Here is a 26,791-nt window from a genome sequence, read left to right as displayed (position 1 = left end):
ACTTAGTAATTGCATAATGTTGCTAGATTGTTGATTCCATCTTTTTCAAGACAGTCGGTGCATATAGGCTTACATAAACTGATGTCCTGCCATTTCCACAGCTTGGAGAGCACTGAGACTGGTTTCGCGGCAAAGCTTAGTGTTCCCCCCCCCCCCACATACTCCAAGTGGTTTGATCCCACTCTGATCAATAGGAGTGGCGTGGGAAATTCAATTGCATTACTTTTGGAACCCACCCTGTACCTTTGCCAATAACATTTTGGAATTTTCAACATAAAATATAATTCATCAGCTGAACGAATTCAACACTTCAGATTAAACATGGGGTTCTTCCAATAATTACTGCATTGGGGGTGAAAAAATGCATGAGCAATATCCATTCATAAAAATCTTTATATTACTTGAATGTTTAACATTCTGCATTTATATACAATATATAATACAATTTTGGGGAAGAGGTACATATTAAATAAAGGAATTCAATATAAGGTCAGAAAAAAGCATGCATTAACACTCAAGTTTCAATGCCGCCAATCAGTAGTATACATGAATAGTGTGGTGTACGTAACCAGTACTTTTACTAACCCTTGCAAAATCTGAAATAACAATAACACACTATCATGACACAGCACAAGACAGGAAAACATGGTTCTAATTTTTTGATCCATGGCTCTAATGGGTACCTTTCTTCAATTGCTCTCAAGAAAGAATGGAGGAATGACTAGATTTTAGGTGGTTAATTGAAGAGATGGAAACTGAAGGCAATGACTAGCCTATTTCCCACCAATAACAATTTTACAAAGCAATCAAGCACACCAGAAATAAGAAATGAGTATTAAAGCAAACATATCCACAGTGTAAAAACGTCTAAATTACTCATGATGAACCAATATCACAGGGAATTAACCAGAGCACCAACTGTGACTACCGATGAATTTTCTAACAGAAAATGTATATCAGTAGTTCCATTTGATCCATCAAATTCCACAGAAGACATATTTTGGTGCTTCAAAGCTTTTCTTTCCTTAAAGAACCATCTTGTTGTACAATTAGGATATACTTTAAATATAGGGGCTATTCACAAAAGCTCACTAAAATGGGAAATAAATCTGCAGGAAACAATAAAGATACCTGCTTAAACATCAAATGGAAGCCTTTTGTTTCTTTGATTCTCTTAAACAATAAAACAAATACTAAGTCCTCTTCATGAAAACAAAAATTGTGATTAAATAACAACACTTATCATCTGCATGCATAACATCATCATAATAACATTTATACTGAAATGCTATATCTGAATGTATATAATTATATTAATGCATTTTTAACAAGGAGCAGGACGACTAACATCATACTCGGCACTTGGGAGATATAAAAAAAATGCAGTCATAATACAGGTAAATTGATATCATCACATCCTCAAGATATATCTCACAAAACAGCATATTACAAGAGAAAACACTAAAAAAAAAATGAAATAAAGTCTTTGAATAAAATGATGCTACCATGAAAAGAAAAATGGGACCACACCAGGGGCATTCATTATCCAACCCAAGGACTTAGTATCGGTTAATCAAAAAAAATAATATTATAATCTTTCCAAATTGTTTGCTCACCGGCAACATTTAAAACTCTGAAAGGACCTCATCACAAATCAGCTCAACCATTCCAGGAAAAGGTAAAAATATTCATGGCGATTCACATGCACACCTCAGATAAAACACCAATGCTCTCTGGATCACAGTTTTCTTTCTACCTTTTAAGGGAAGAGGTTCTTTAACATACCAAACTCCCTTGCATTTATTCTTTCATCACTGTAAAATGCAAAGTTACATGGCATTCAACTGGTCAGGATTTCAATCCTTTCCCCGTAATTTCTCTTTGATGGGCCTCAGCGGTCAGGCCATCCTTCCTCCGATTTAAACTTATTTGTTCCGACACCTCTTCATCACATCCTCCAAGAGTCAGGCTGGTTATGTCCTTAACTATCATCTCTGCTATTTGCCACGCCATGTCTTCTTTTGCCTTGAAAGAACACACACAGAAGGCAATTAGGGTTTATCTACACAAGTTTCAAAAGTGCATCATTAACCCCTCACTTGATATAGAAGAGGTAAAGAGGACTGTCAGAGGGCAATTCATTACAGACCGAGAAAACTCTGGATCTAGGAGGGAGGGAGGGGGGCATTTTCAAAAGTGAATGAAAATAATTTCATAACATTTTGTTCTTCAAAGAAAGTTCCAAATTCTGTTAAATTTCATGATAATAATTATTCCATTGAAATTACACAGCATTCAAGAAGAAAGGCCCCATCATATTGTGACTTTGGTATCATAAATTATGATTAATAACATTAGTTCTCTTATCAAGATAGGTATTTGATGAACCCAAGGGAATAGGAACTGCTACAATTTGAAGCCCTGCTAAAAACACAAAATACTTTTACGCCCTACTGTACACTTAACTAAATTTCAAATCTACAATCTTTCTCCATCTCTTCATTCAGTCCAAAATGGCACACTTCTCCCTCTGTCTTGTTTGCCTAAACTTCCACCCTCTCCCACATTCGATTGCCATTCAATGCATGGGTCATTCAATAATTCCTTAGAAAATCCAAGAGATGGAACTCATAATATTGGAAAAGGTTTGCTTTTAGCAAGCATCACCTCTCATCTGACTGCTGTTGAAGGTGCATCTATGTGCATCATATAGTTTCATTTTTATAGTCAATTGAAGTAACAACATTTAATTTAGAAAAATGGAAAAAAATGAGTTTCAGACAGTGATTACACTTGTATTAAAAAAGCCTATCACCGAAAGAAATCAAAGCTAAGTTGGATGAAGTGCATGGCATCCTGCTTCTGTGCTGGTCACTTTTTACAATTTGGTAAATGAGTTTAAATGTGGCCATACATTCACAAATGATGAACATTATTCAGGATGGCCAGTGGAATAAACTTCCTCCAAAGTAATTGATTCACAATTAAATGAAATTCTCAGTGTTTTTAAATGATTGACAAATCATAGTTCACGAAATAATTGAGTTCAATCAGAGTGTTTTCAATTTTGCATGAAAAATTAGTGATGAAAAAAATTTTGCCAAGATAGCTGCCACATTTCCTCTCAGTGGAGAATAAACACAATAATGTGGTCGGTTCAGAGCCTGTTTGGCACTTTTCCATCACAATTCTGATGAGTTTCTGTATAGATTCATAAGGGTGGATGAAACATGGATACACTACTTCACTCCAGAGGAAAAGGAGTGGTTGAAACAGTGGGTTTCTTAAGGTCAAAGATCCAGCTCTGAAAAAGGTGAAATCAATTGACAAGGTGATGACTGAGAGGTTTTGGGATACATGTGGAACCATTTACATTAATTACTCGCAAAAAGTACAAACAATAAATGGAGAGTATTATACATCGTTAAAGCATTGGTTGAGCGAAGAAATCTAGAAAACATTTACTCATTTGGCAAAAAAAAATTCTCTTCTGACAAGACATTGCTCAGGTGCACACCTGTGCATTTCAACAGAAAATATTATGGAATTTAAGTTCAAATTATTACAACCTCAATATTATTCACCAGATTTGGTCTCCAGTGAAGACTCGGAACAAATGGCTCGACAGAAAACGATTCACATCAAATGAGGAGGTCATTGTCAATACAAATGCCTAAATTCCTCCTAATACTTGGACGGCTTAAATAAGTTGGCAAAACACTGAGAAAGGGGTATCAAGCTTAATTATGTTGAAAAATAAAACTAAAGTTAACCAAAACAATTCATTTATCTATTATTTCCTAAGGACTTATTGAATGACCCACATACATCCTACATTCACTTTTTCTGATATCCTGAAGTTCTTGCAGTGGCATTTTCTCATCCCTTGCACTTAATTTGTTTCCTTTTCTGGTCATTTTACTTTATCCAAACTTTTCTACTATTAGGGAATTGAACATATGTACACATCTTTAACTGAAGGTCTATCAAGACTCACTGATGAAGATTTTATACAATGCTAATTTTTCTACCAAAGAATATTCAGAAGATAGAACGCCTGGATTTTAATAGAAATTTTTTAAAAAATCTTTACCATCAACTGGAAAATTTTGATTGCATCCCCTCAGAAAATTCGATTGACACAATTTTTGGAGGGGCTTCAGCCAAGTACTTTTATGGGGTCAACTTCCATTTCTTGTTATATACACTCATACCAATTTGGGAAAATCTTGCCCAAGAGTCATCACTGGAATCGTGATTTGAAATAAACAAACACTAAATTTTAACAATAGAATTCAAAAAACATGAAACTCTTGCACAGCCATTTGAGCGTTGGAATAGAAACCAGAAGGTCCCGGTTCAATACCTGAGTATGCCTCTGGGCACCCTCAGCTCCACCCCAGCTGTGTGATTGTTCTGGTGCCGGACCTTCCTGGGAAACCATAGGTGTGCCAGGGAAAGGAACTGGCTAGATGTGGGCTATCACGTCAACGCTTATTCAGTTAGGTTAAAGATACTAAGACTACATTTTGCAATTCCTTAACAGCAGATTTCTGTACAGAGCCTTTCACAACATATTTCTCTGTGCTGTGTGGAAGTGTACAGTTCAGATGCTAAGCCATTTTTTTTCAAACTCTGAGTTGCTCAGAACATTTAAGTTAATGGCTATATCTTCCTTGCTAATCCCACATTTTCCAGGAGAAAATGAAAAATAGACCTTTAAATTCAGCTTCATCTGATGAACTGCAACGGGCTTTGAGCAGGGGACTTAGATTGGAATATCATGCATTTATCATGAAAATAAAATGGGAATACATTACCTTGTCTTCGTCCATATTAACAAGTTTTTTAACAACCTTGGTTATTCTGGACTCTGAAAAGGAGAAAAAATAAATCAAATATGTATACAAAGGAACTAAGCACTTATTAAAACTCCTTTCTCCTGTTAAATAGGATACTAATAATTGGGAGCAGCACTCGCCTGTGAACTGGTTAAAAGTTTAAGTCCCAGTGATTATCTGGTTCCACAAGTGATTATCATTGTTCCACACTTGGCTACACTTAGCACACAGCGAGCACTACTTTTCACATTACAAGTGAAAACTCAGATCTCTTCTCGTTCATCTTAAAATTAAATTGAATAGCAAACTATTTACTAAAATTACTAGTTTTAATGCCATTTGACAAACCTCAACAATCTATACAGCATGTTCGTTCGCAGGTTTCCGCGGCTATGAGTAGGTGATTTCCACATTTTTCGGGCTGCGTCCGCGTATGTCGTTTAAATGTACAACAGTTTCGCCAGCTATCCTGCTGGCGTCCTCAGGTCAAGGATGAAAAGAAGCTTGTTGTCCCGTCTTATATAGGGAAAATCCGGCGCCAATACCGAGAAATTTCTTGGCCAATCAGGGAACGTCCTCATATTTGCGCGGAATAATTCTTTTCCACGCACTGTGGAGTGGATATCCATCCTCTCTGTTAAAATTTTCTGGCCTTTTAACGATTTCAATGGCCTCTCTGATTATTCTCTGGAAGTATTTTCCTTCTTTCGCTATTATTTTAGCGTCGTCGAACAGAATAGAGTGTCCGGGTTCACTCCAGGCGTGCTCAGCGATGGCCGATGCTCTAAACTGTTTGGCCTTGGTTGCCCTCTGGTGTTCACTCATGCGTGTTTTCAGCGCTCTGCATGTTTCACCGATGTACCATTTGCCACAGGAGCATGGCACTTGGTACACGCCTTCTGATATTAACGGAGAAATTCCATCCTTGGGTCCGGGTAGGGTGTCAGCTATCTCGGTAACGCAGTTGAATCTGGTCACCACATCATGCTTCCTTAAAGCCCTCGCGAAAACACGCATGAGTGAACACCAGAAGGCAACCAAGGCCAAACAGTTTAGAGCATCGGCCATCGCTGAGCACGCCTGGAGTGAACCCGGACACTATTCTGTTCGACGACGCTAAAATAATAGCGAAAGAAGAAAAATACTTCCAGAGAATAATCAGAGAGGCCATTGAAATCGTTAAAAGGCCAGAAAATTTTAACAGAGAGGATGGATATCCACTCCACAGTGCGTGGAAAAGAATTATTCCGCGCAAATATGAGGACGTTCCCTGATTGGCCAAGAAATTTCCCGGTATTGGCGCCGGATTTTCCCTATATAAGATGGGACAACAAGCTTCTTTTCATCCTTGACCTGAGGACGCCAGCAGGATAGCTGGCGAAACTGTTGTACATTTAAACGATATACAGCATGAATTTTGAATTATGGGATGTGCATGGTTTGCATTAAAAGCATTGGGAATAATTGTTTCCTGATGCTAGGGTTCATCACAGCTCACTTGCACTGTGCAGGATCGGTCATGGGTCGGGGGGGGTCTGACCTTCAATGTGCACCAATCGCCCTCGAGCATTTGTTCAGGCTAGATCATGTTTTTAGTGGAGCCCTCTCCAGTGACTCAGCTGAAGCACAAAATGTAGCGAACGACTGAAGTCATTCGCAATCAAATTTTGTCAAAAAAATCTGACATGGAAACATTGGGTAAGATTTGCTAAGTGTTCAAGGATGAAAGCATGTCACAAACTACAATTTTTCAGCGACACAAGCTCTTCAAAGATGACTGAGAGAGTGTGGAGGAGGAGCCCAACGCTGGATAGCCGTCGATGTCAAGAACAGACGTCAATGTGTTCATTAAGTGCTGAATTCAGACCGTTGGTTGAGTGTGTACATGATTGCAGATTGTATTGGCATTCATCAGATGACAGTGTTAACCATTATCACTGAAAATTTGGTGATGGGAAAGATCTGTTCTGAACTCATTTTAAAGGTCTAGACGGATGACCAAAAGCAGAGTCGAGGGTCCGCTGAATACCCGACGAAAAATAGCATCATGACGATTCCTCAATCCCCTTATAGACCTGATTTGGCCTCAGCAGACTATTCCCTATTCCCAAAAGTGATTTTCCCTCAAAGGATGCCACCATGGGACCCTAAGTGCCATCAAAGAAGCATGCACACCTACCCTTAAGGACCTTACAGCATCCGCCTATCAGGGAGCACTTGAGTTGCAGAAAAGCCACTGGCAAAAGTGTGTCAATGCTCAAGAAATGCAGTTGGAAGAATTTTGAGGCATCATAGCAATATCTGAAATAAATCCATTTTTCCTAAACTTTTCCCGATACTTTTTATACAAACCTCGTATAAGAGTGTAAAAAGATCACCCATGTCATCTAGGATTGGTTGAAAATTACACCCAAATGAATTGCATTGAAGGAAGGTGACAAAGACAGGAAGGAACTTATCAATAGTGTTTGCCTACTCTTGAAAGTGAAAAAAATGAAAGTCAAAACAAGGATAAGAGATTAACATCAAACCTAAAACATGGATACCCATTGCATTCAGATATTCATTCCCTGCAAAAGAGGCTTATTTTTACTAGATCAATCAATAATGCAAAATTCTATTTGATATAATAAATATGGATGCAGCTTCTTAACTTTGAATCACAAGACCTATTATGACTTTTTGTTCACACTTATGACTTTTTGTTCACACTTATGACTTTTTGTTCACACTTTCAGTGCACAATGCAGTCATTATGAGTAGGCCGACTCATTACAGGGCACCTTTCACAAGGGGAGGAGGAGAGTACACATGGCCATATTGCATTCCTTGTGGGTACAAACATTTTATTCTCTCCCTAACTTTATCTCCTTGTCTTAGGATTTAGGTAGAGGGAAGAGGACTCCAAGCCACTGTGCCACTGAAGCACACAAAATGGCACATCTGCTCCTGTGTTGGCAACTCTTTACAATTGAGTACATGAGTTTAAATGTGGCTGTACTTCCGCAAATGATGAACATTATTCGAGATGCCCAGTGGAAGTGACTTTCTCCGAAATAATTAAAAAAATCCACAATGCGTTTTTGAATGATCAAAGTTCATGAAATAATATAGTCCCCAGTCATATCACAAGATACAGCATTTTTAATGTTACATAAAAATTGGTTGTGAAAAAAATCACGATAGATGCCATGTTTGCTGCCAGGGGAGAATAAATGTAATTGTGTGGTTGTTTTGGAGGCGGGTTTTGCACTTTTCCATCGCAATCCTGACAAGTGATTAATTAAATGACATTGATAAATAACTGTGGACAAAACATGAATACACAACTACACTCTAGAGATTAAGGAATGGTTGAAAATGGGTTTCTTAAGGCCAAAGAAAGTGAAATCAACTGACAAAATGATGGTCATGGTTTTTGGGATACACATAAAATGTATAACATCGATTGCTAGCAAAAAGGACCAGTGATAAATGAAGAGTATTATGCATCTTTATTGCACTGGTTGAGCAAATAAAATATTCTAATTTGGCAAATAAAAAATTATCTTCCATGCAGGAAATGCACTGATGTAAACCTGCCCAATTTTGATGATAAAAATTATGAAATTAAAGTGTGAATTATTGCAACATCCACTATTCTCAGCAAATTTGGCCCCCTTGTGGCTTTTTTCAATTTAAAAACTTGACAAAAAAATGTCTCTGTGGAAAGCGATTCATACCAAACAAGGTCATTGCCAACACAAATGTCTATGAAGGGGACCTTGCGAAATCCCACTTTTTAGATGCCATAAAAAAAAGCTGGGAAAAGTGTATCAAGCTAATTGGAGATTAGGTTGGAAAGTAAAAATAATCTAACCAAAATTAATTATTTTTCTATTTTTTCCTAAGGACTTATTGAACTATCCGCTTGGCAAGGGCAGTACGGAGGAATTTTACGAATTCGATTGATACTTGGAGAAATTTGTAATGAGATTTTTTTACTTTTCCAATGAAAATCAGAATCTTAAATTTTAATAAAAAAGGAAGGTTTTGAAATGGTGATTAACTTATGATTAAAAAGCACTAACCTCCTTTGCGATCAGGTTCAGGCTCAATGTCAGTCTCAAATCTCCCCATTTCATTTATTCTACCAAAACAGAGTCCACTGAAAATTAAACAGAACCCATTAGACAAATGGTTTTAAGTTTTTCAGACAATTATTACAGAGAGAGCTAATATAATTTCTGTAACTTATTCTAATTTAAGAATAAACACTGTTTACATTAGATGCTACTGGGCTTGACTAAATTAAAATTCATTTTTGAACCATAGAAAAATAATAGGTATTTTCCGCAAACTTTTTATTTGGCTCAGCTATATTCAATGCATAGGCATCATCCTCAGGTACCTTACCGTAATTTCCATAAGTACCATAACTTACCATAAGCAAATGGAACCGTGGTACCCAAAGACTGTGCCTATGCGTTGAAACTAACGTCAACAAATAAAAATTTTGTGGAAAATACCTAGCATTCTGTTTCCAATAATTACTCTATTGCAGTAAGAAAAATTAGGATTAGCCTAAAACAAAACAAACAACCCGGCAAAAGGAGGTTACAAGCACAAAATAAGCTGATATAATTTAAACTATTTTTCAAATAGTTCAATATCAATGAATATGAATGAAGGCTTACTAATGAAGATAAGTGATAGTCAAATTCAAAAATGTAAAATTTAATTATACATGGATAGGATATAACAAATGCCATAATTTTACAAGTATTAACAGCAGAATTTCAAATAAAAGCTGTTACAAAATAAAAAAAAAATAAATTCCACAATATTTAGGCCCAAATTTTCACTGAAAGTACAAACCACAGTCAATTTCAATGCATTTTCTCTCAGCGGATGGTCAATAAGGGTATGGGCTGCGAAGAAGAACAGAGATATACCTAGATGTGAATTGGTAGCTCCTCCAAAATGCATCTCTTGAAAAGATGAAGCAGGCAAGTTAACTATGAATTTTTTAGTCTTCATTTGGTCCATTTTGATCCCTATTCTCATCATCTAGGCATTCTTCTTCTCTATGAAATTATCCGAATGTTAATTTTTCCAGAACTAACACAAAATTTTCTACAATTTTCCCAGAGAGTAAATTGCCCTCAATTTTTCATATTTTGATGGTTTCCCAGGTAGGTGAAATCCATGAATAAAGATGTTAAATACCTTGGTTTGCTTCATAAAAAATTAGGAATGCTGCATTTCACAACTTAGACTTAAAAACATCAGCCTTTAAAGCTAAAATGCAAGGGTGCAAATATTCACAGTATTAAATGATACATGCTAGATTTTACTGAAAGAAAAATATCAGCTTTGTCAATTCGACTTAATGTTTTAAACTTACAAACCTGGGTTTCGACACATAGCATCATCATCACCATCAGATACTATGAAACCCAGGTCATAACGTTAAAACATTAAGTGGAATTAACAAAGCTGCAATTTTTCTTTGTGCAATCAAAAAGTTCCACAAATTCAAGCCAGATTTTACCAATTTTATGCTAGATTTTGTTTCAGTACCCAAATGCACTTCTCTTGAGCACAAATTCGAAACTTCTCCTTTGCCTTAAAACAAGAAAAACATTTTACTCATGGGAAAAAGGGGTATCAATATGATGAAATGAAACCAATTGTGGTATATGACGACTTTGAACAGAATTCAGCTTCATTGAGTTCACTAATTTTGTGATTAAGTACTTCCATTAAGATACATTGTCTTCCTTTTAGTATTAACTTGGAGATATATATTATCACTTTGGATGCATGCCATTTAAAAGAGGGTTTACTGTAATAGACTGCAAATGGGTAACATCTAAGCCTGAAAGTAATTGCAGTGCCTTTCATTTGATTCAGGTGATAGTGACAATGCCAATACCTTTTCTGCCGTCTCCTCCACAGAGAATCAGGGTCATAAAGTTGTTGTGAGTCAATTGTCATCTCTCTCCCATCCACATTTCTCACAACCTTTTTGACTGGCAGAGTGCTCGGGTTACTGTGGGGTGTTTCCACATCACTTCCACTTGTCGACATATGATCTTTGGAAGATAAAGGTGTACTCTGGCTGGACTGGCTTCCTCTGTTTTCTTTCCAACTATCAGCTCCTTCATTTTCAAGAAAAATCAGAATATTAAATGACATTCCTCCAAACTACAATTTCATTCCCATGAACCAGTATTACTCTGCATTTACTAGAAAGAAGAAATACAAGGAGAATAAAGAATAGGTATCAAAGGAATTGAATTGAATATGGGAAAGGAAAAGAGACTCTCACAGATGATACTGGAGTTATAGCTGAAAAACCAGAAGACTACAAGGTACATGAGCAGAATAGGCCGAGTAATTCAGAGATATAATATGATGGGAGACATAAAAGAAACTCAAGTCTTATAATAGTGAATGTATAAGTTACAGGCAGATGAATGATTACATTAAGAAGGGGTAAATTAGAGGAAGTGACATCTCTTTAACTTCCTAGGACATATTATAACATGAGATGGAAGCAGGCCATTGAATATTTCATTGAGAACAGTTGAAGCTCAGAGGGCATTGGGCACAAAGAAGCAACGCATGAAAGTATTCATGTGAACTGTGGTACTTGATTGATCATACCATGGACCATTGGAAAAGAAAACCAGAAAAAAATTGAAACCTTTGGAACTCGGATCTGGCATACTGATGATCAAGTGGATAGATATAACAAGAAAAGTTGAAGAAGGCCATAGAGAAGAGGCTGTAGAGACAATGTGTAGCACAATAAGTCAATGGATTTGATTGGAGCGTACAAAACAGATGGGTAGGTACCATAAGGAGGGCCAAAGGATAAATTCATGTGCACTAAGTGAAACAGGACATTAGATGGAAAAGTAAATCTTGTAGGTGTCCCAAGGGGAGTGGGAACTAGCAAGGGAAGAGTAGAGAACTTCAATCAATTAAAAAACTGAAATAAAAGTGTAAATGGACCTTGAATGTTGACCAAAATGGGAATAATATTAGGTAGATGTGTTGCCATTCGGCAATGTTAATGAGGCCAAAAGATCATTGGCCATCAACAGCACGTCTGCCTAATGAAATGGTCGTGAAGATATGCTCCACTATTTTAACTTCAAAGCTTTACAACCCAGGGGAAGGAGATATTTTTAAAAAAATGCACGTTCACTTAATTGATATCAATAGATACAGCCCTTTAATCTCAATGCTCATGGAATCAATACAGCGTTTTCATTGGTTACTGAAAAATGTTTTTGATTTAATTCTTAACTCAGTAACTAAGGATTTTTGGGCATTTTACAAGAAGATAAAAAATGCTTTGAATGCAAAATCTACCAACCCTTTAAGTACCACTCACCATCACTTTTCTCATACATCTATATTCAAACTGTACACAAAGAAGAATATGCTCAATGTGCTCGTTTATGTCCTTGACTAAACAATCACAATGAGCATTCTAGGGTCATAGGTTGCACCTTTTTCCCCAAGCTTTAGGATTATAACATTGAACAATTCTATGACATAACTATATCATCATTCTTGAAACAGAAGAGTTACATACAGAAAGTAGAGAAATGAAGAAAACAGCATTGTGCAATTGATAGCAAAGTTCACAAATCAGGCAAATAGGAATGATTTCTTAACAAAGGACTTCTTTTAAAAATTTATAATGAAATTCCACTTCGATAAATGAAGTGTAAATCAGATGTGAGGGAATAAAAAACGAGTAGCATGCAAGATGTCGACTGGTTGACGTGACGCAACAGCCAGAGCAGGAGGGTGGGGAGGAAAGGAATATATCTTGGCTACACGGCAGATAGGGCCCAACAAAGTTTACGGAATACAAGAATGGAAGTGAACTCAGATGAAATGCGACATTGGCTCACACACTAGGGTAAGATACCATTGAGATGGAACAATACAGATAATTACCTCCTCCGCCAATACCACAATTCAATAAATATGCACTTATAGTATATATCTCTTGAAATGAACTTACCTGAGAAAATCAGAGAGAAAAGGGCGAGAGAAGTTTTGCAGACAGAAGGGTTACCGCAGGAGATAATACCTTGTCATTTCAAATAATTTTTGCAAAATTTGCATATTTTTGTAAACATTCAGTCCTGTTCTGCTTGAAAATAGGGGGTAAGAACCCTAAGAAAGGACCAAATGGTAGTCCTACAGTAAAATTACTTCTTAAGTCGTGGCAGTAGGCACCGCAGATTCAATGCTAAAACTTCATTTCACAGTCAATTAACCTAATGAATTAAAATGGAACAATTTCCAAGCATAAACCTTGCCTTGACCGGTACAGGAACCTAGATCCCTTGATGTCTGGCCAGATGCTTTAACCAGTTAAGTTACTGAGGCATCCTCTTACACTCCTCCAAAATTTTGTGGGATTTTAAGGAAAAAGATATAATGACGAAAAACCATGCATATGTCACAGGTATTTGCAGTCATGCAATTGCATCACAGTCCATGAGGTTAGCCCATCTTTCAAACAATAGGTTTTCCCTTTGACAAATTCAAAGGAACGGTGGGAGATACCACAACGGTAACTTTTACTGGAGGCATGCACTAATGTGCATTGCAACGCAACAATTTCAAATAGTATAAATCTTATACTTCTCTTGGTGTAAATATACTTTTCTTTTTTAAGACTTTTAAAATTTGAATTGTGGCAAAATAATATGCAACAGTGGATAATTCTGTCATAAGTTACTGTTGTGGCATCCCCTGCAGTTTCTTTGAACTCAATGAATCACAAATGCTTGCGGGAGACCCTTCAGCCTGCCATCCCCAGGGCAAGTTCATGCACTCCCCCACCTGCGCTGATTTAGGGTGGCCAGACCATCAACAGAGTGAAAAAGTTCAGGCGGAAGTCACCAAAGAGGGTGTGGATCAAACTTGGTCTGTGCACTGGATATTCAATTTAGAAAACTGATTGTTCTCTTCTGGAATATGTTATCCTAAATAGATTGGGAAAAAAATACTCTGTTTCTACATCAATTATCATACATTACATTCACTTTTTCCAAACTATCACAAGGATCACTGCTGTGAAAGTTACAGATTTAAAAAGACATGGTGCCATATCCAACAAGTTAGACCAGTTGGGTATTTAGCCATAATTTGTCCTTCACATCACTTCTTCAAAATACACACCTGGCGATTTGGCGGAATGATGCTTTGAATTCACAAGTTCTGACAATAGCTGATAGAAAAGTTGGGATGATAAAAACGCCGTAAGATGCCTCCGCTCGAGAGCACGATGCACTATGGCCATGGGTTTGTTAAAACAAGTAGGAAGAGGTCCACCTTCCCTGCAAATATTCTGCTCAACCTCCAGACGGACAGCTGCGCCCAGGCCTAAGGGTCTTGTGGCCTGCAATGAAAAATACCTTCCCCCCAGAAATGAAATTACAAGATTTAGCATTCACCAATAAGGAAAGAGGGTCAACCGTGTTGATTTACTTCTTGGGCATAAAATGCAAAAGGCAGAATCAAGTGTGATACGTAAGTCAAGACCTAAAAGAAATGACTGGATCACATCAACCATTTCTTCAATTTAAATTCAATATTTTTTTACCAAATCATTAACAGTTCTATTAAATCCAAACTATCATTTTATCATAAGCCAACAGAACTAAATAAATTTCTGTTAGTCTCTCCCTCGATGTTCCTTTCATGGTTTTGGGTAGAATACAAAAGAAAACTGACTGTTTTCGAACTTCTTCCACTTGATGAGTGATGAATGAATTACAAATCGTGCGGTTTCAAGAGTGGATTTGAAACAAATTGATGACCAAATTATTGCAATTTTCCACCAGGCAACAAATTTATTTCCAACCAACTTCCCATGTACTAAATAATCTTCGGGTGCAGAATGAGGACAAGTGCCATCTTAGATGCACTATTACTTAGGAGGGCAGGGAGTAGGAAGGTAGGGGTGGGAAAATTAACGTGGGAGGATAAGAGGGGGTAAGAAGGGTTTGGATGAGGATTAAGTAACTGATTGCAAAATTTCCAAGTTTAATATCGATTCAAAAATACGAAAGTCTCTGGTTTCTGAGAGCATGGCATTCACCACTAGGAACAAGGGAGCGCTTAGGAATGAAGTCTTAGATTGTCAAGAGGAGTATAGTTAGTATCCACAATACCTGAGAAATTATGATAATTGAGAAGAGGAGGAATTGTTCACTGCACTTAGCACACTCCAGGGTGCTGGGAGTTCATCACTAGTTAGCCGGGGGTCGTGGGAGGTAGGGATGTTTGGAGGTGGATGATGTTTCAAGGTACATACTTTAGGGAAGCTGATTGTGGGTACGGTGAGGTGGAGGTAAACTGCAGGTCATCAAGGAGAAGTGTGTTCTTCTCCAACAATTGGACAATGTCCAATCATGTCTGCACATTTATTTCTTTGCCCTTACATTGCATATGCAGTACTTGCAATTGAAAGTCGCAGGCATGACTGGTCTCCAATATGTGTTTGGCACCTCCATTCACGAGGTGTTTCCTCATTATGATGACTCATCACATCCTTAATTGCGGAAATGGAAAAATTCCTCCCCATCAGCCAAATGTAGCTAGTTTTACAGTCACACAACACATGTATAATAAACACCACAACTTTTTGCCTTGACAATAGTAAATTTTGTTTTTGCACGATTGTTTTGACACATTTTAAAGGGAGTGTAGAATGAAACTCACAATTAGTTCTTGGGAGGAGTGCAATATTTGAGTAATGAAAGGGATCCCACACCATTTTTGAGTACTTGTGTTGGATCTGGTGCTAGAGATATGCTCACTGTGGCAGTTAGTCTTCTCCGTTTCTTCCGGAGTAGATGGTTGATCAGGTACTCGCTGTATCGATTGTTTACTGTGATGATTTTAATTGTTTTGAGTTCTAAGAAAAAAATGCTTGGGCATCGGATTATTGATCGATCTGCTCGTCACGGAGTGTGAGTGAGTGAATAAATTTGTTATTTGTGAAAAACTTCGATTATTTGGTCATTGATACAAATGATTTAACCTCAAGATATCTGCTGTTCACAGCACTGTTACTCTAAATACGATACTATTCAAATCTATGGGCCTTAAGTGGACCAGGTCAATGGTGTTGGATTTCAACAGAACATAATAATTACATTCTCCTGATTTCTTGGACCAGTTAAGGTTTAGGGCATATAAAACCTTTAGCTATTAAAAATCATGATTACCTTATTACTGCCAAAATGTTTTCAGGCTTCATACACCTTATTATTTTAAGTAATCTACCCTACCAGGAGATAGTATTATTACTCCTGCCAACACAGCTCTAAGGGTCATCGGAATGCACGACCCTCGACACCAAGGGGTGGTGCATTCCATTGTCAAGGTAGACCCAAGTAAATGGATGAAAAAACCACACAATACCCAAACACTAATCATGAAAAAGCAACACTATTTTTTTCATTTGAACAAAGAATAGGACAACAAGCCAATGCTTAATAGTGATGGATATATCAGTTTCAGTTTTCCATGAAAACATAAAAACCATACATATGTGTACTTCGTCTGTGCATAATAAACAGCAATAGTTAAGACCAAATTGAAAGCACAACAAGAATATTAATGACATGTGCGGTGGAACCTCGCTTGCTGAGCACATTGCACAATGAGTAATTTGCATAATGAGCAAAAAATATTTTTTTTAATGACTTTTTTTCTTTAAATGACTAAATGACATTTTCCATAATGAGTGATGAGAAGATGGGGATTCCTGGAAGTATTGCAAGTCTACTGCTTCTGTTTGTTTAGCACTTGCTCCGCTAGCATCTTAGTGCTGCTGGTGATCACATGTTTTTCCAAACTGGTGTTCAAGGTCTATTATTTGTGATTTTTTGGTGCAAAGGTTACTAATTCTTGCAAAAATACCACTGTAGAAAAAACCACAGGAAGACAGCCAAGAGGGAATAAAACTAACTGCAGAAATTAAAAGTAAAATCATTGAAAAGCCAGAGCAAGGTGTGAGCTTGGCTGATCTAGCATACAATCAATCGACAGAAACAATTTGCATTACCCTCAAGAACAAGGATATAATTAAGGATACTGATGCTTCAAAGGAAGTAACAAGAATATCTATGCAATGGTTACATATTCTCAACCATATTGGAAGGTCGCTTCTCGTATGAAGAAACAAAAAGAAATTTCAAGGCAACATTATTAACAAGAACGTCATTGGTGAGAAGGCAAACATGATTTTGGTCGGCTTTGTTTAGAGGACGCCACCATCATCAGTGGCCAAGGAAGAAGCATTTAAGGGAATTTTGAGAAGGTCAAGAGAATAACTGACATTCACAGCATTATGAGGCATGGTGAAGCCACTAGCTCTGAGTCAAATACAGCAGAGAATTTCATTGGTGACTTCAAGAAACTTGTAGATTCCGAGGGTTACCTGCTGCAACTAATTTTTAATAGTGACATGACGGGTCTTTATTAGAAATTTTTTTGCCAAAATGATTTTGAAGTATCGACAAAAACAAACGTCTCCAGATAGCTTTCTAGCAAAAAATAATTAGAGATGCATCATAATTAATAAACTAAGAATTTATAATCTTCTTTGTTTTCTGCAAATAAAGTTCACATTCCACAATAGAAGAAAAGATGAAGATGATTCACCATCCTCAACAATGCACACACATAATACTCTTCGAATAAACCTAGAACATAATTTACTTTTTCTACATGGAATGCGTCATTGCATTTGAAATTAATTTATACAGGAAAATTGTTTCTCCTAATGAGTGTTTGGCTTTGGGAGTAAGAAAAAGGAACAAATTATGCTCATTAAACAATGTTCCACAGTATCACATAATTCATCATCAGAAGAGCAAAAGACAAAATATGAGGGTGGTTCAATAAGTACCCGTGTTTGACGATAAAGGGCGTTCCTGAGGGAAGTTTATGTTATAATCGTGTGCTGCCATCTATCAAACAACGGTGAAACAAATTTCAGACTGATTAAAAGGTTAGTTTGGATTTGGCATCCATTCGATTAAGACGTGTTTCGTGATATTTACTAAGATGGAAAAAGAGCAGTACTGATGCTGTTTAAGGGGACACTTTGCCATCTATGACCACAGTTAGATATTGGTTCAACGAATTTAAACATGGGCGAACATTTGTTTTTGATGAAGAGTGACCAGGACGCCCGGCAGACGTGGTTATCGAGGAAATCATTCAAAAAGTCCACGCCATGATTCTCGCTGAACGACGAACAAAAGTGCGTGAAGTAGCAGAGGCCGTGGGTGTGTCGACTGGAATGGCAATTAATATTTTACATGATAAGTTGGCAATGAAAAAATTGTCAGCCCGATGGGTGCCCCGATTGCTCTCGGTGGACAATAAGCTGATCTGGAGTTGCCGCCGCCAAACTGCATGAACTACATTATGAATTGCTGCCGCACCCCCCATATTCACCCGATCTGGCTCCCTGCAACTTTTTCTTATTCCCTAACATGAAGAAATGGCTCGCGGGAAACAAATTTAGCTCAAACAAGAGAGTTATCGCCGAGACAGAGGCGTATTTTGGAGAGTTCGACAAAATCCTATTTTTTGGAGGGGTTAAAAAAATAGTCGGAACATTGGGAGAAGTGTATCTTTTTAATAAGGGACTAGGTTGAAAAATAAAAAATTTTTTTTTTAAATGGTTTCTTCATTTCTAACACGGGTACTTATTGAACCGCCCTCGTACATTATACTGAGTAACACATCAAATTATATAAATTATTTAAGAGCGTACTCTAATAATAATGCATTCTAGGAACTCATTTGAATCTGCAGTATGAATATGCAATAATCTTATCAGCACATAACTAGCCATATATCAGCACATAGTTTTAAATGCATTTCATATAATGAACTGATATTCACTATTCCTTCAAGTAAAATAAACTGTCCTATCAAATACAAACCGATTCCCTTCATGAAGAGTGTTTAATGCTAGAGGGCAATCATCTGAAATGCACTCTAAAGGCAAAATACTTTATGCCTTCACCCTTTAGTACTCTTCTGGGAAAATTATGGTACAACCAGGTGAATGGATTGATTCAAATGCATGAATTCAATCATCAATCTATGACCTGTGTATATCATCCGACAAATTATTATTTTTGTTTGGTTTGCTTATTGTCACTTGTTTGTCTAGTCATCACAATCTAGGGAAATTTTTAGCAATGGGAAACAGGTTACCTTCACTGAATATTGTATTAGTTATTAAGTTTCTCACTTACTTATCATAGAGAATTATAGCATCATCTTGAGCTTCGATAGGATTGTAGCATCCATTTTGTTCTGCTAACTGTTGCTGAAAGTTATTTGCTGCTAACCAAAATTCTAAGAGAAGTCCTTGCTTTCCTTCCTGTTCAAGGAACTGTTCGAAAAGATAAAATAGAAAATGGTTGAAACCAGGGGCTTATAAAGTGAAAACTATATCATACCAAAAATTACGTAACATCTCATCTTTGTGATGAAATTATTTCCAGATCAAAAGCCATGCATTCATTCAATTGAACAAACATCACACCTTGGGCTCAAAACAGATGAAGCATATCAAAATTTTTTCATCATTCTTATGAAAGAAGAGGTATCTATTTGTCAACAATAGTGTTATCAGTAGCTCTCGCAAGATAAACCTCTTTCAACACATTCCTTCTTTGAAGAGGACAATCCACGTCACCTTTTTTTTGTATTCAAAGAATGTTTGCTCGGAAGTATTTACTCTAAGATTATTACAATGAAGCCCGTGTGAATAATTTATACAATAAAAAAAGGACCAAATGACGGACACTAGCGATACAAAATATAGAAATTAAACTGAAAAATATAATTACCTCCATGAAATGGAACAGTGCTGTCTCACAGTAAAGAATGTCATCAAGTAATACTTTACCACTTGTCAAAATATCTACTTGATGCTGACAATGGTATTCACTGTTGAGGAAGTCATTGAAATATCTGAAAGTGATTTTAATGAAAATTTTAAATACTTTAATATCTTAGGATAACATATATTTACATTCCTTTGTTAGAAAAGTTCACCAGAATTTAATCATTATAATCATGGGCAGGCATCAGAAAAAGTTGATAGACCCAGAAAAAAAACAACCATCAAATTTACTTTTATTAAAACATGCAGTTATCCTACACTGTAGGAATTTTGAATTATTTCATTCTCATACATAACAGCTGCACCACAAATCAGATAACACTACTCTTTTCAAACAGGCGTTTGGTTTCAGTGGAGAGGGTGGGGCTCAATCAGCTCAATGAAGAACAAAATGGACTAAGGTGATGCAATCATTATATGTTAACAGATAACAATACTGTATTAAGGAGTCACCAAAAAATGGCAACGAGAAGCAATTTCATTTATTGTGATTGGTATTTTCTCCTAAAATATATATATATATATATATATATATATATATATATATATATATATATATATATATATATATATATATATATATATATATATATATATATATATATATATATATATATATATATATATATATATATATATATATATATATATATATATATATATATATATATATATATAAATATATAAGGAGTCAACAGCTGGTAATTATTTTTAGGAATGTAACACAAACATTACATTTCTGCTGTATTCATGCATTCAAAGCATATATGAATGCTTATGCCTCTGATAAAAAATCTCTAAAAGAGATTATTTATCAGTGAAATCCACACATTCTATGTGAGGGAGCCAGTACCTTTTCCTGAGTTGAAAATGGTTCCCCAGAAGTTCATCGCATGCATAAATTCATTCATAAAATATTAGATTAACTTGCATGTGTGCTGATGAAGGTGTAGAGATTCCACCAAGACACCTGATCCTTGGATCGTCAAGCCATTACAAGGATACCCTACACATTTGTGATACCACACCACCCACATATTCTATGCATCAAACCACACATGGGGTTGTAGTTGGTTCCAGTTTTTTATGTTCAATTTGCCATATTTTTAAGGAAATGTGAATCAATTCTAGTAGTAGTATTTAGGGGCGGCAACCGACAGCTGAGGTCATTTGCGCCATTAGGGATGGACATGAAAGGGGGGAGAGAAACCTGGCATCGGCATTAGCCTACTCTTAATGAAAGGCGCCAAGGGCCATGCAGCTTAGCATCCCATCCGACAGACGGCGTACTCACTCAAAGAGCTCTCCACAAAACACCTCAAGTAGGGATCGAGATACACTGAAAAATATCTGCCGCCAGCAGGATTTGAACCTGGGTTGTCTGAGTGGGACCCAGGTTTGCACCAACCCGATCCCCCATGGATCATTTGTGATGCAACTAATAATCAGAGACTCTGAAGTTGGCTACACTATATTACAATGATGGATTTTATATTACAAAACTAAATGCAATCATAAAACATTACTTAGGCTAAGCACAGATCATAAACAAAAAGGAACAAAATGCTTTTGATATCGCTCATACTGACTTCAGCAGACATGGAGGAGAAAATTAATCTTTTCTATTAGGGGTTGTGAAGAGGAGGGTGGAAGGGTGTTTGAGAGATGGCTCTTGGCATCACTGTTTTTTAGTGAGCAATGCACAGTGACCACATGAGTGCCATCTTTCCTCCTCAACACTGCTCATGGGAGATTATTGACTAACAAAGAAGCAACTGAGAAACAATTGGCAAAGGAAACTGGTGTGTCTGAAGATCAGGTAATTAAGGGAAGCAGCTGGTGTAATAGAACAGTAGGACATGATGGAATCCAGAGGGTAAGAGTGTGGAACAATATCTGATGCATAGGTTGTTGCACAGTAGTCAATACACATCCGGACATACAGGCAGCTTGAGAATGACTGTTTTAATTGGAAGAGGAGTCACTTTGCGGGCGAGAAGTGAGGTCTTATATTCCATCCCTTTCTCATTCTCTTTAATTTAATGATGTATTTCAGGAGTACTAAATTGAGATCTGAATCAGGATTTGCTTTTGGGAAACTGAGTGAGTTGGTCAACATGGTGTTAAATGCATGTAATGAGCAACAGGCAATGGGTGTAATATACAAATTCCACATACAAAAATGGTCAAGAATATACAGTACATGCAGTGAGAACATGAGTGGGTGGTCAGGTTTTTAGGTGAGACATGACAAACAAGGTAAATTTCCCAAATCCCTATCTGGAAGGGTCTTGGACATTATTTCTTAAAGGCCTTTTGGGAGGAATTGCCTTTTAATGTAATTTAGTAGACTAATAAAACTATGGGCCTGCACTTACTGCAAATATTACATCTAATACTGGTGATTGCTTAATGTAACATCTATATGTAACTTTATAAGTTAATCGGTAATATTACTAGAGCTGGAGAAATCTGTGGTTTCTTCTAATGAAGTTAGCTTTTCAATAATTTTAAAACACCTTTATTCTCCCATTTATTGGTGGAAAAATGCTGTCAATGGGCGCACAAGCATATGATTCAAAGTTGGAGGAATAACCAAAGAGGAGAATTTGGGATGATTTCATTGATACAGGGTGTGGTAACATAATTTCTTTTTTTGACAGTGTTTTGCGTTTGAAAAAAGAAAGTTATGTTGCCGCATCCTGAATTTCCAGAATACCTTCACCTACAAATATCAAAGCATTACAGCACCTTGGAGTATATTATTAACCATGCTTTTTCTCTTTTAGACTTTAATCAAAATCTTTGGCATGTCAATTACTGGAGTGAGAGATTGAACATTAGCAAGTTACCCAAGTAGTTTGTCACTGTATTGTCATGCAGGGTGCTTCCCAACATTCCCAGTTCCCCATTGTTTTGGTCCACCATTGCAATTTTTCTCTATTCAATTTTTTCTAAAACAATTCATTATTCATTTTTCAGCAGAGCAGCTTCAGATTTATCATCCAGATTCTACATTTATTCCATTAAGGAAATAATGTTCTTTCATGAAACTACCCAATTAGCTGCATTTCACTAAAAGAACTTCAGAAATCGGTAACTTCTGATAATTAGAACAATTGAGCTGATTGCCCATTCAAGCACACAATTCCAGTGAATGCACAGCACCTAGGTGTTTACAAAAGATTAACATCTGTTATAAATAACAAATGGGATATATTTTTCAACATTTGAATTTTTACTAGAGAAAGGGCCTATGTGAATCAGCACGTAATTCTAAAACTCTTGACATGGTAGTTACAATCTGACTGACATTTTAATATAGTACATGAGAGTATGAATCAAATGAGCTCAACACCCAAAAATTAAAGGCAATAGGTGAACAAATAATTATGAATTGGGCATAAAACACGTTCAACAAAATTGTTCAAATTTTCATTCAAATCTCATTGTGTGTAGTTATTAATTTCAGACCCTCGAGTTTTACTAGTTTGAAAGGGAATGCAATTTAATGAATGAGGGACAAAGAGGAAGGCAGCAAATATTTCTATACGCCCATTCCAGGGACAAACCACATTAAATTCTTTAATCTTTAACACACTTTCTCGAATACTGCAAAGCTCTCTAAAATTATACAAGTGCACAGTAATATTAATTGACCAACAGCCTTTTAAACCATGGCTTTCCTAATTCATTGCTTTAAATTTGACTTATATAAATAGATATAATAGGTCACTGGCTCTTCCTATTACCATTCTTATTTCATGCAAGTAAAAAGACTGTAAGCACAGCAATCAACGCAAAGGTCCATTTGGTAGGTGATGGCAGAGTTGACTTAGTACCAAGCCTAATGGCGTGTGGAATTCTCACATCATGGTAGGGGGGCCAGTTCCTTTCCCTGTGCCAGTTATGGTTTCCCAAGAAGATCTGGTACCCTCAAATTCACACAGCTTTGACTGAACTGAGGGTGCCCAGAGAGGCGTGACCAGGAATCAAATGTGGGCCCTACGGTCAGTAGACCAATGCTCTATCCCTGGACTACTGTGACCCATAGACACACAAGTTTGTACTAAATAAAAATAAAGTTTACACTTACAAAAATAAGGTCTATACTTACTGGTTCTCCATTATGGAGAAAACGTGAGACTGGGCTTCAACAAAGCAGTTTTGGTCAACATCTCCTCCTGGCCGACATATAGCATCCACTATTGCATTCCGAACTTCAATTGATAATCCAACTTGCATTGGTGCATCTTGAGCCACGTAACACCTGAATATGCGCACTGCCTCTGCCACATATCCACCAGTCCTACACTTTACAGTAACACCTTCCTCGTTGAGTAAGGACAATGAGAGGGAAATTCCTTTAGAACTTGCGCAACCGTCAGAACTCACTTCCCCTGGAGATTCAGCCGGAGAAACTTGAACATTTGCACAACCCAAAGACTCCTGTCTTTCATTTTTTGGAGTCGATTTGGAAACATTTTCACGTTCCTCAATTATTGGGACAGATGGGGAAAACTGGGGAGAGGTTGCAGAAGACAAAACAGAACTGGGTGAACCAAGATTATTGGGTGATTTGTGATCAACAGGATTCAATGTCCTGTTCATGGAAACGCTAGAGGAATGGCTGCTGCCCGAAGATGACCTTTCAGCTTCATCCAGAGCTTTTGGAGTCATCTCCTGGAATGCTTTAGAATCAAGCCAAAATCGAAGTAGTGGGCCTCCACTGGGAAGAGACTCCATAAATTTTGAGAAGTGTACCAGGGCTCCCTTTTGATCTTCAAGGACTTGTGATAATGTCATCCACAGTCGAGACTTCCCTTTGAGCACTTTCTCATCTTCTGAGGGTCCATTGCTAGTTTCTGAGAATAACACATTTTAAAAAATTTGAAAAGGGAAAATTAAATTCTAATACATATATGCATACATATATTAACATTACAGTTGAAACACTATGTTGTTTTTCACATTGAATTATTCAAAACATTATTATTTATTCATTCACATTTTATGAGGTAGTTTTTTATGGCTTAACATGAAATGCTACCACAAAGATACATGGAACTACCCAATAAACAGATTTTCTTTTTAAAATAAATATTTGCCCTATCATGCAAAGCCTGTCAAAAGAGGTAGGTTTTGGACGATTCCACAATTATTACAAATTCTTGCAACACTTCTGCAAAATGCCTGTTTATAACTTATTTACAGCAGCTCGCTTCCTGAAATACTTTAGTGAGTTTTCCAAGAATAATGATTTCATGAAAATATGGAGGTAAGTCTGTTGGTACACATCATATGGTTTGAAATTGTTTTATTTATTCATTGGATTTGCATCTTATTTGCACGCACTCGCTTGGACATTTTGCCGATTCAGAAAAAAATATTTTAAGAGATGATTGAGCTACACTCTCCTGTTGGTATTTGACTATGGATCTAAGTGGTGCACAAGACCAATGCCCCAAAATTTACCAAAAATACCACCTTTCCTTCAACATCCACTAGACCATTTATTCAGCTGCTCATGACAACTCTCTAATCTCAAGTCAAACTTCTAAGAAAATCCTGTTTAATATTAACGTCATTAGCTATATCAAGAAACTGTTATCCTGCCACAGCCCTACATAGAGTCCTTAAAATACGGAAAACTTCAGAACTCATCGCATCCGATCTATTTTTATCTATCCCACTGATGAGAAAGACACCAACAGCATTCTGGTTAAAAATAGTTATTAACTCTCAGCTGGTTATGATAATATACTCAGATCAATAGAGGCCCACTTCTGTTCTTTCAGTATTTTCCAAAGATTTTGAGCAAACAACCATATGTACAACAGAATATTATCACCCTATATTACATTTGATATTCTTTACAAATCTAAGTTGTGATTAATGAGAAATGGGCTACTGATAATACTATAAGATTGTTTATAAGTGGTGCTATCCATGAACTTGATTACCATAACCATGTCACAGGAATTCATGTATTTTTTTGGGTAAAACACTTCCTAAACTATCCTAAATGACTCTTTAGTTCACATTTACTTGGCATGCATAATCTATCAGAATCAACCAATGAATTTGAAAATTACAATTCTCAGGACACATAACCAATACACTATGCCAAGATTGTGGCCTAGTGGATTTGTTCAAGGAGCATATATTACAACACTCTGAACATCCTCGCAATTATAACTAGCGAGCACAACAGCGAAAATGAGAAAACTTGAGTACAGAATCTGCAAATGAATTCCCTTTCCCAATTAAAACCCCAATTGTTACTTATAATTCTTGTAACTCCTTCCACACACACAGTTATATTATTGATAGAAATGTTGAGTAATAGAAAATATGTAAATATTATTTCATTAGAGCTATCAAAAGTACCATTAGCTTCATCATGGAAATCGCTCAAAGGTCCTGCCAATCCTGGTTCATCGATGAAAACTCCGTTACCGTTACTAATTGGAGGTGAGTTCCCACCAGAATGGCTTGATTTGGATAAATCGGGTTTTTCTTTAGCTGGACCAGAAGCTGAAAGAGATAGGATACAAATTCCACAGTTTGTTGAAAGGTTGTCAACATTTCTCGACGAAAATAAGGTATATCGGGCAACTTGGGAATACAACTTAATCAATCGCATTGACACCAATGAACACTATGCCTCCTTGATGGGGCCAGTGGTTGTCATTCATAAATAAACAGTCAAAATGTCAATTCAAAGTAACTGACCAGATTTCTTCCAGAACTGCAGCATCCTTTGCAGGTGCTCAAATCATCAAGTTACTTCGGCACTGAGTAAAAATTGTGGGCTGACATCTACGAGACGCCAGTATTGCACCCAAAAGAATTATATGAAACATTAATTTATTCAATGATATCACAATTCCGCATGATTTACAAAGCAAACTTTCAACGGAATTTCTCGGCGCCCTTATCTTTGATATTAATTACTAAAGGCCAACCAATCTCTCACGCCGTCCAT

The 26,791-nt window shown here is 36.8% G+C and overlaps 1 protein-coding gene across 1 annotated transcript; it reads right to left on the bottom strand.

Annotated features, from left to right (window-relative positions):
• Positions 1-390: 390 nt before the first annotated feature.
• pkaap (A-kinase anchoring protein pkaap) lies at positions 391-26,790 on the bottom strand. The gene is made up of 10 exons (XM_071590496.1): positions 26,539-26,790; positions 26,194-26,340; positions 23,921-24,668; positions 19,748-19,871; positions 19,148-19,287; positions 14,040-14,275; positions 10,759-10,984; positions 8,912-8,988; positions 4,821-4,873; positions 391-2,025 (listed from the first exon to the last, which is right to left on the bottom strand). Exons 1-10 carry the CDS (start codon positions 26,561-26,563, stop codon positions 1,849-1,851), a joined length of 1,953 nt encoding a protein of 650 aa, XP_071446597.1. The 5' UTR covers positions 26,564-26,790; the 3' UTR covers positions 391-1,848.
• Position 26,791: the final 1 nt, after the last annotated feature.

This window comes from Hetaerina americana, unplaced genomic scaffold (genome assembly GCF_022747635.1).
Source record: "Hetaerina americana unplaced genomic scaffold, ioHetAmer1.1.p SCAF_4, whole genome shotgun sequence".
Classification (NCBI taxonomy): Eukaryota; Metazoa; Arthropoda; class Insecta; order Odonata; family Calopterygidae; genus Hetaerina; species Hetaerina americana.
This window is presented reverse-complemented; position numbering and strand designations above follow the sequence as displayed.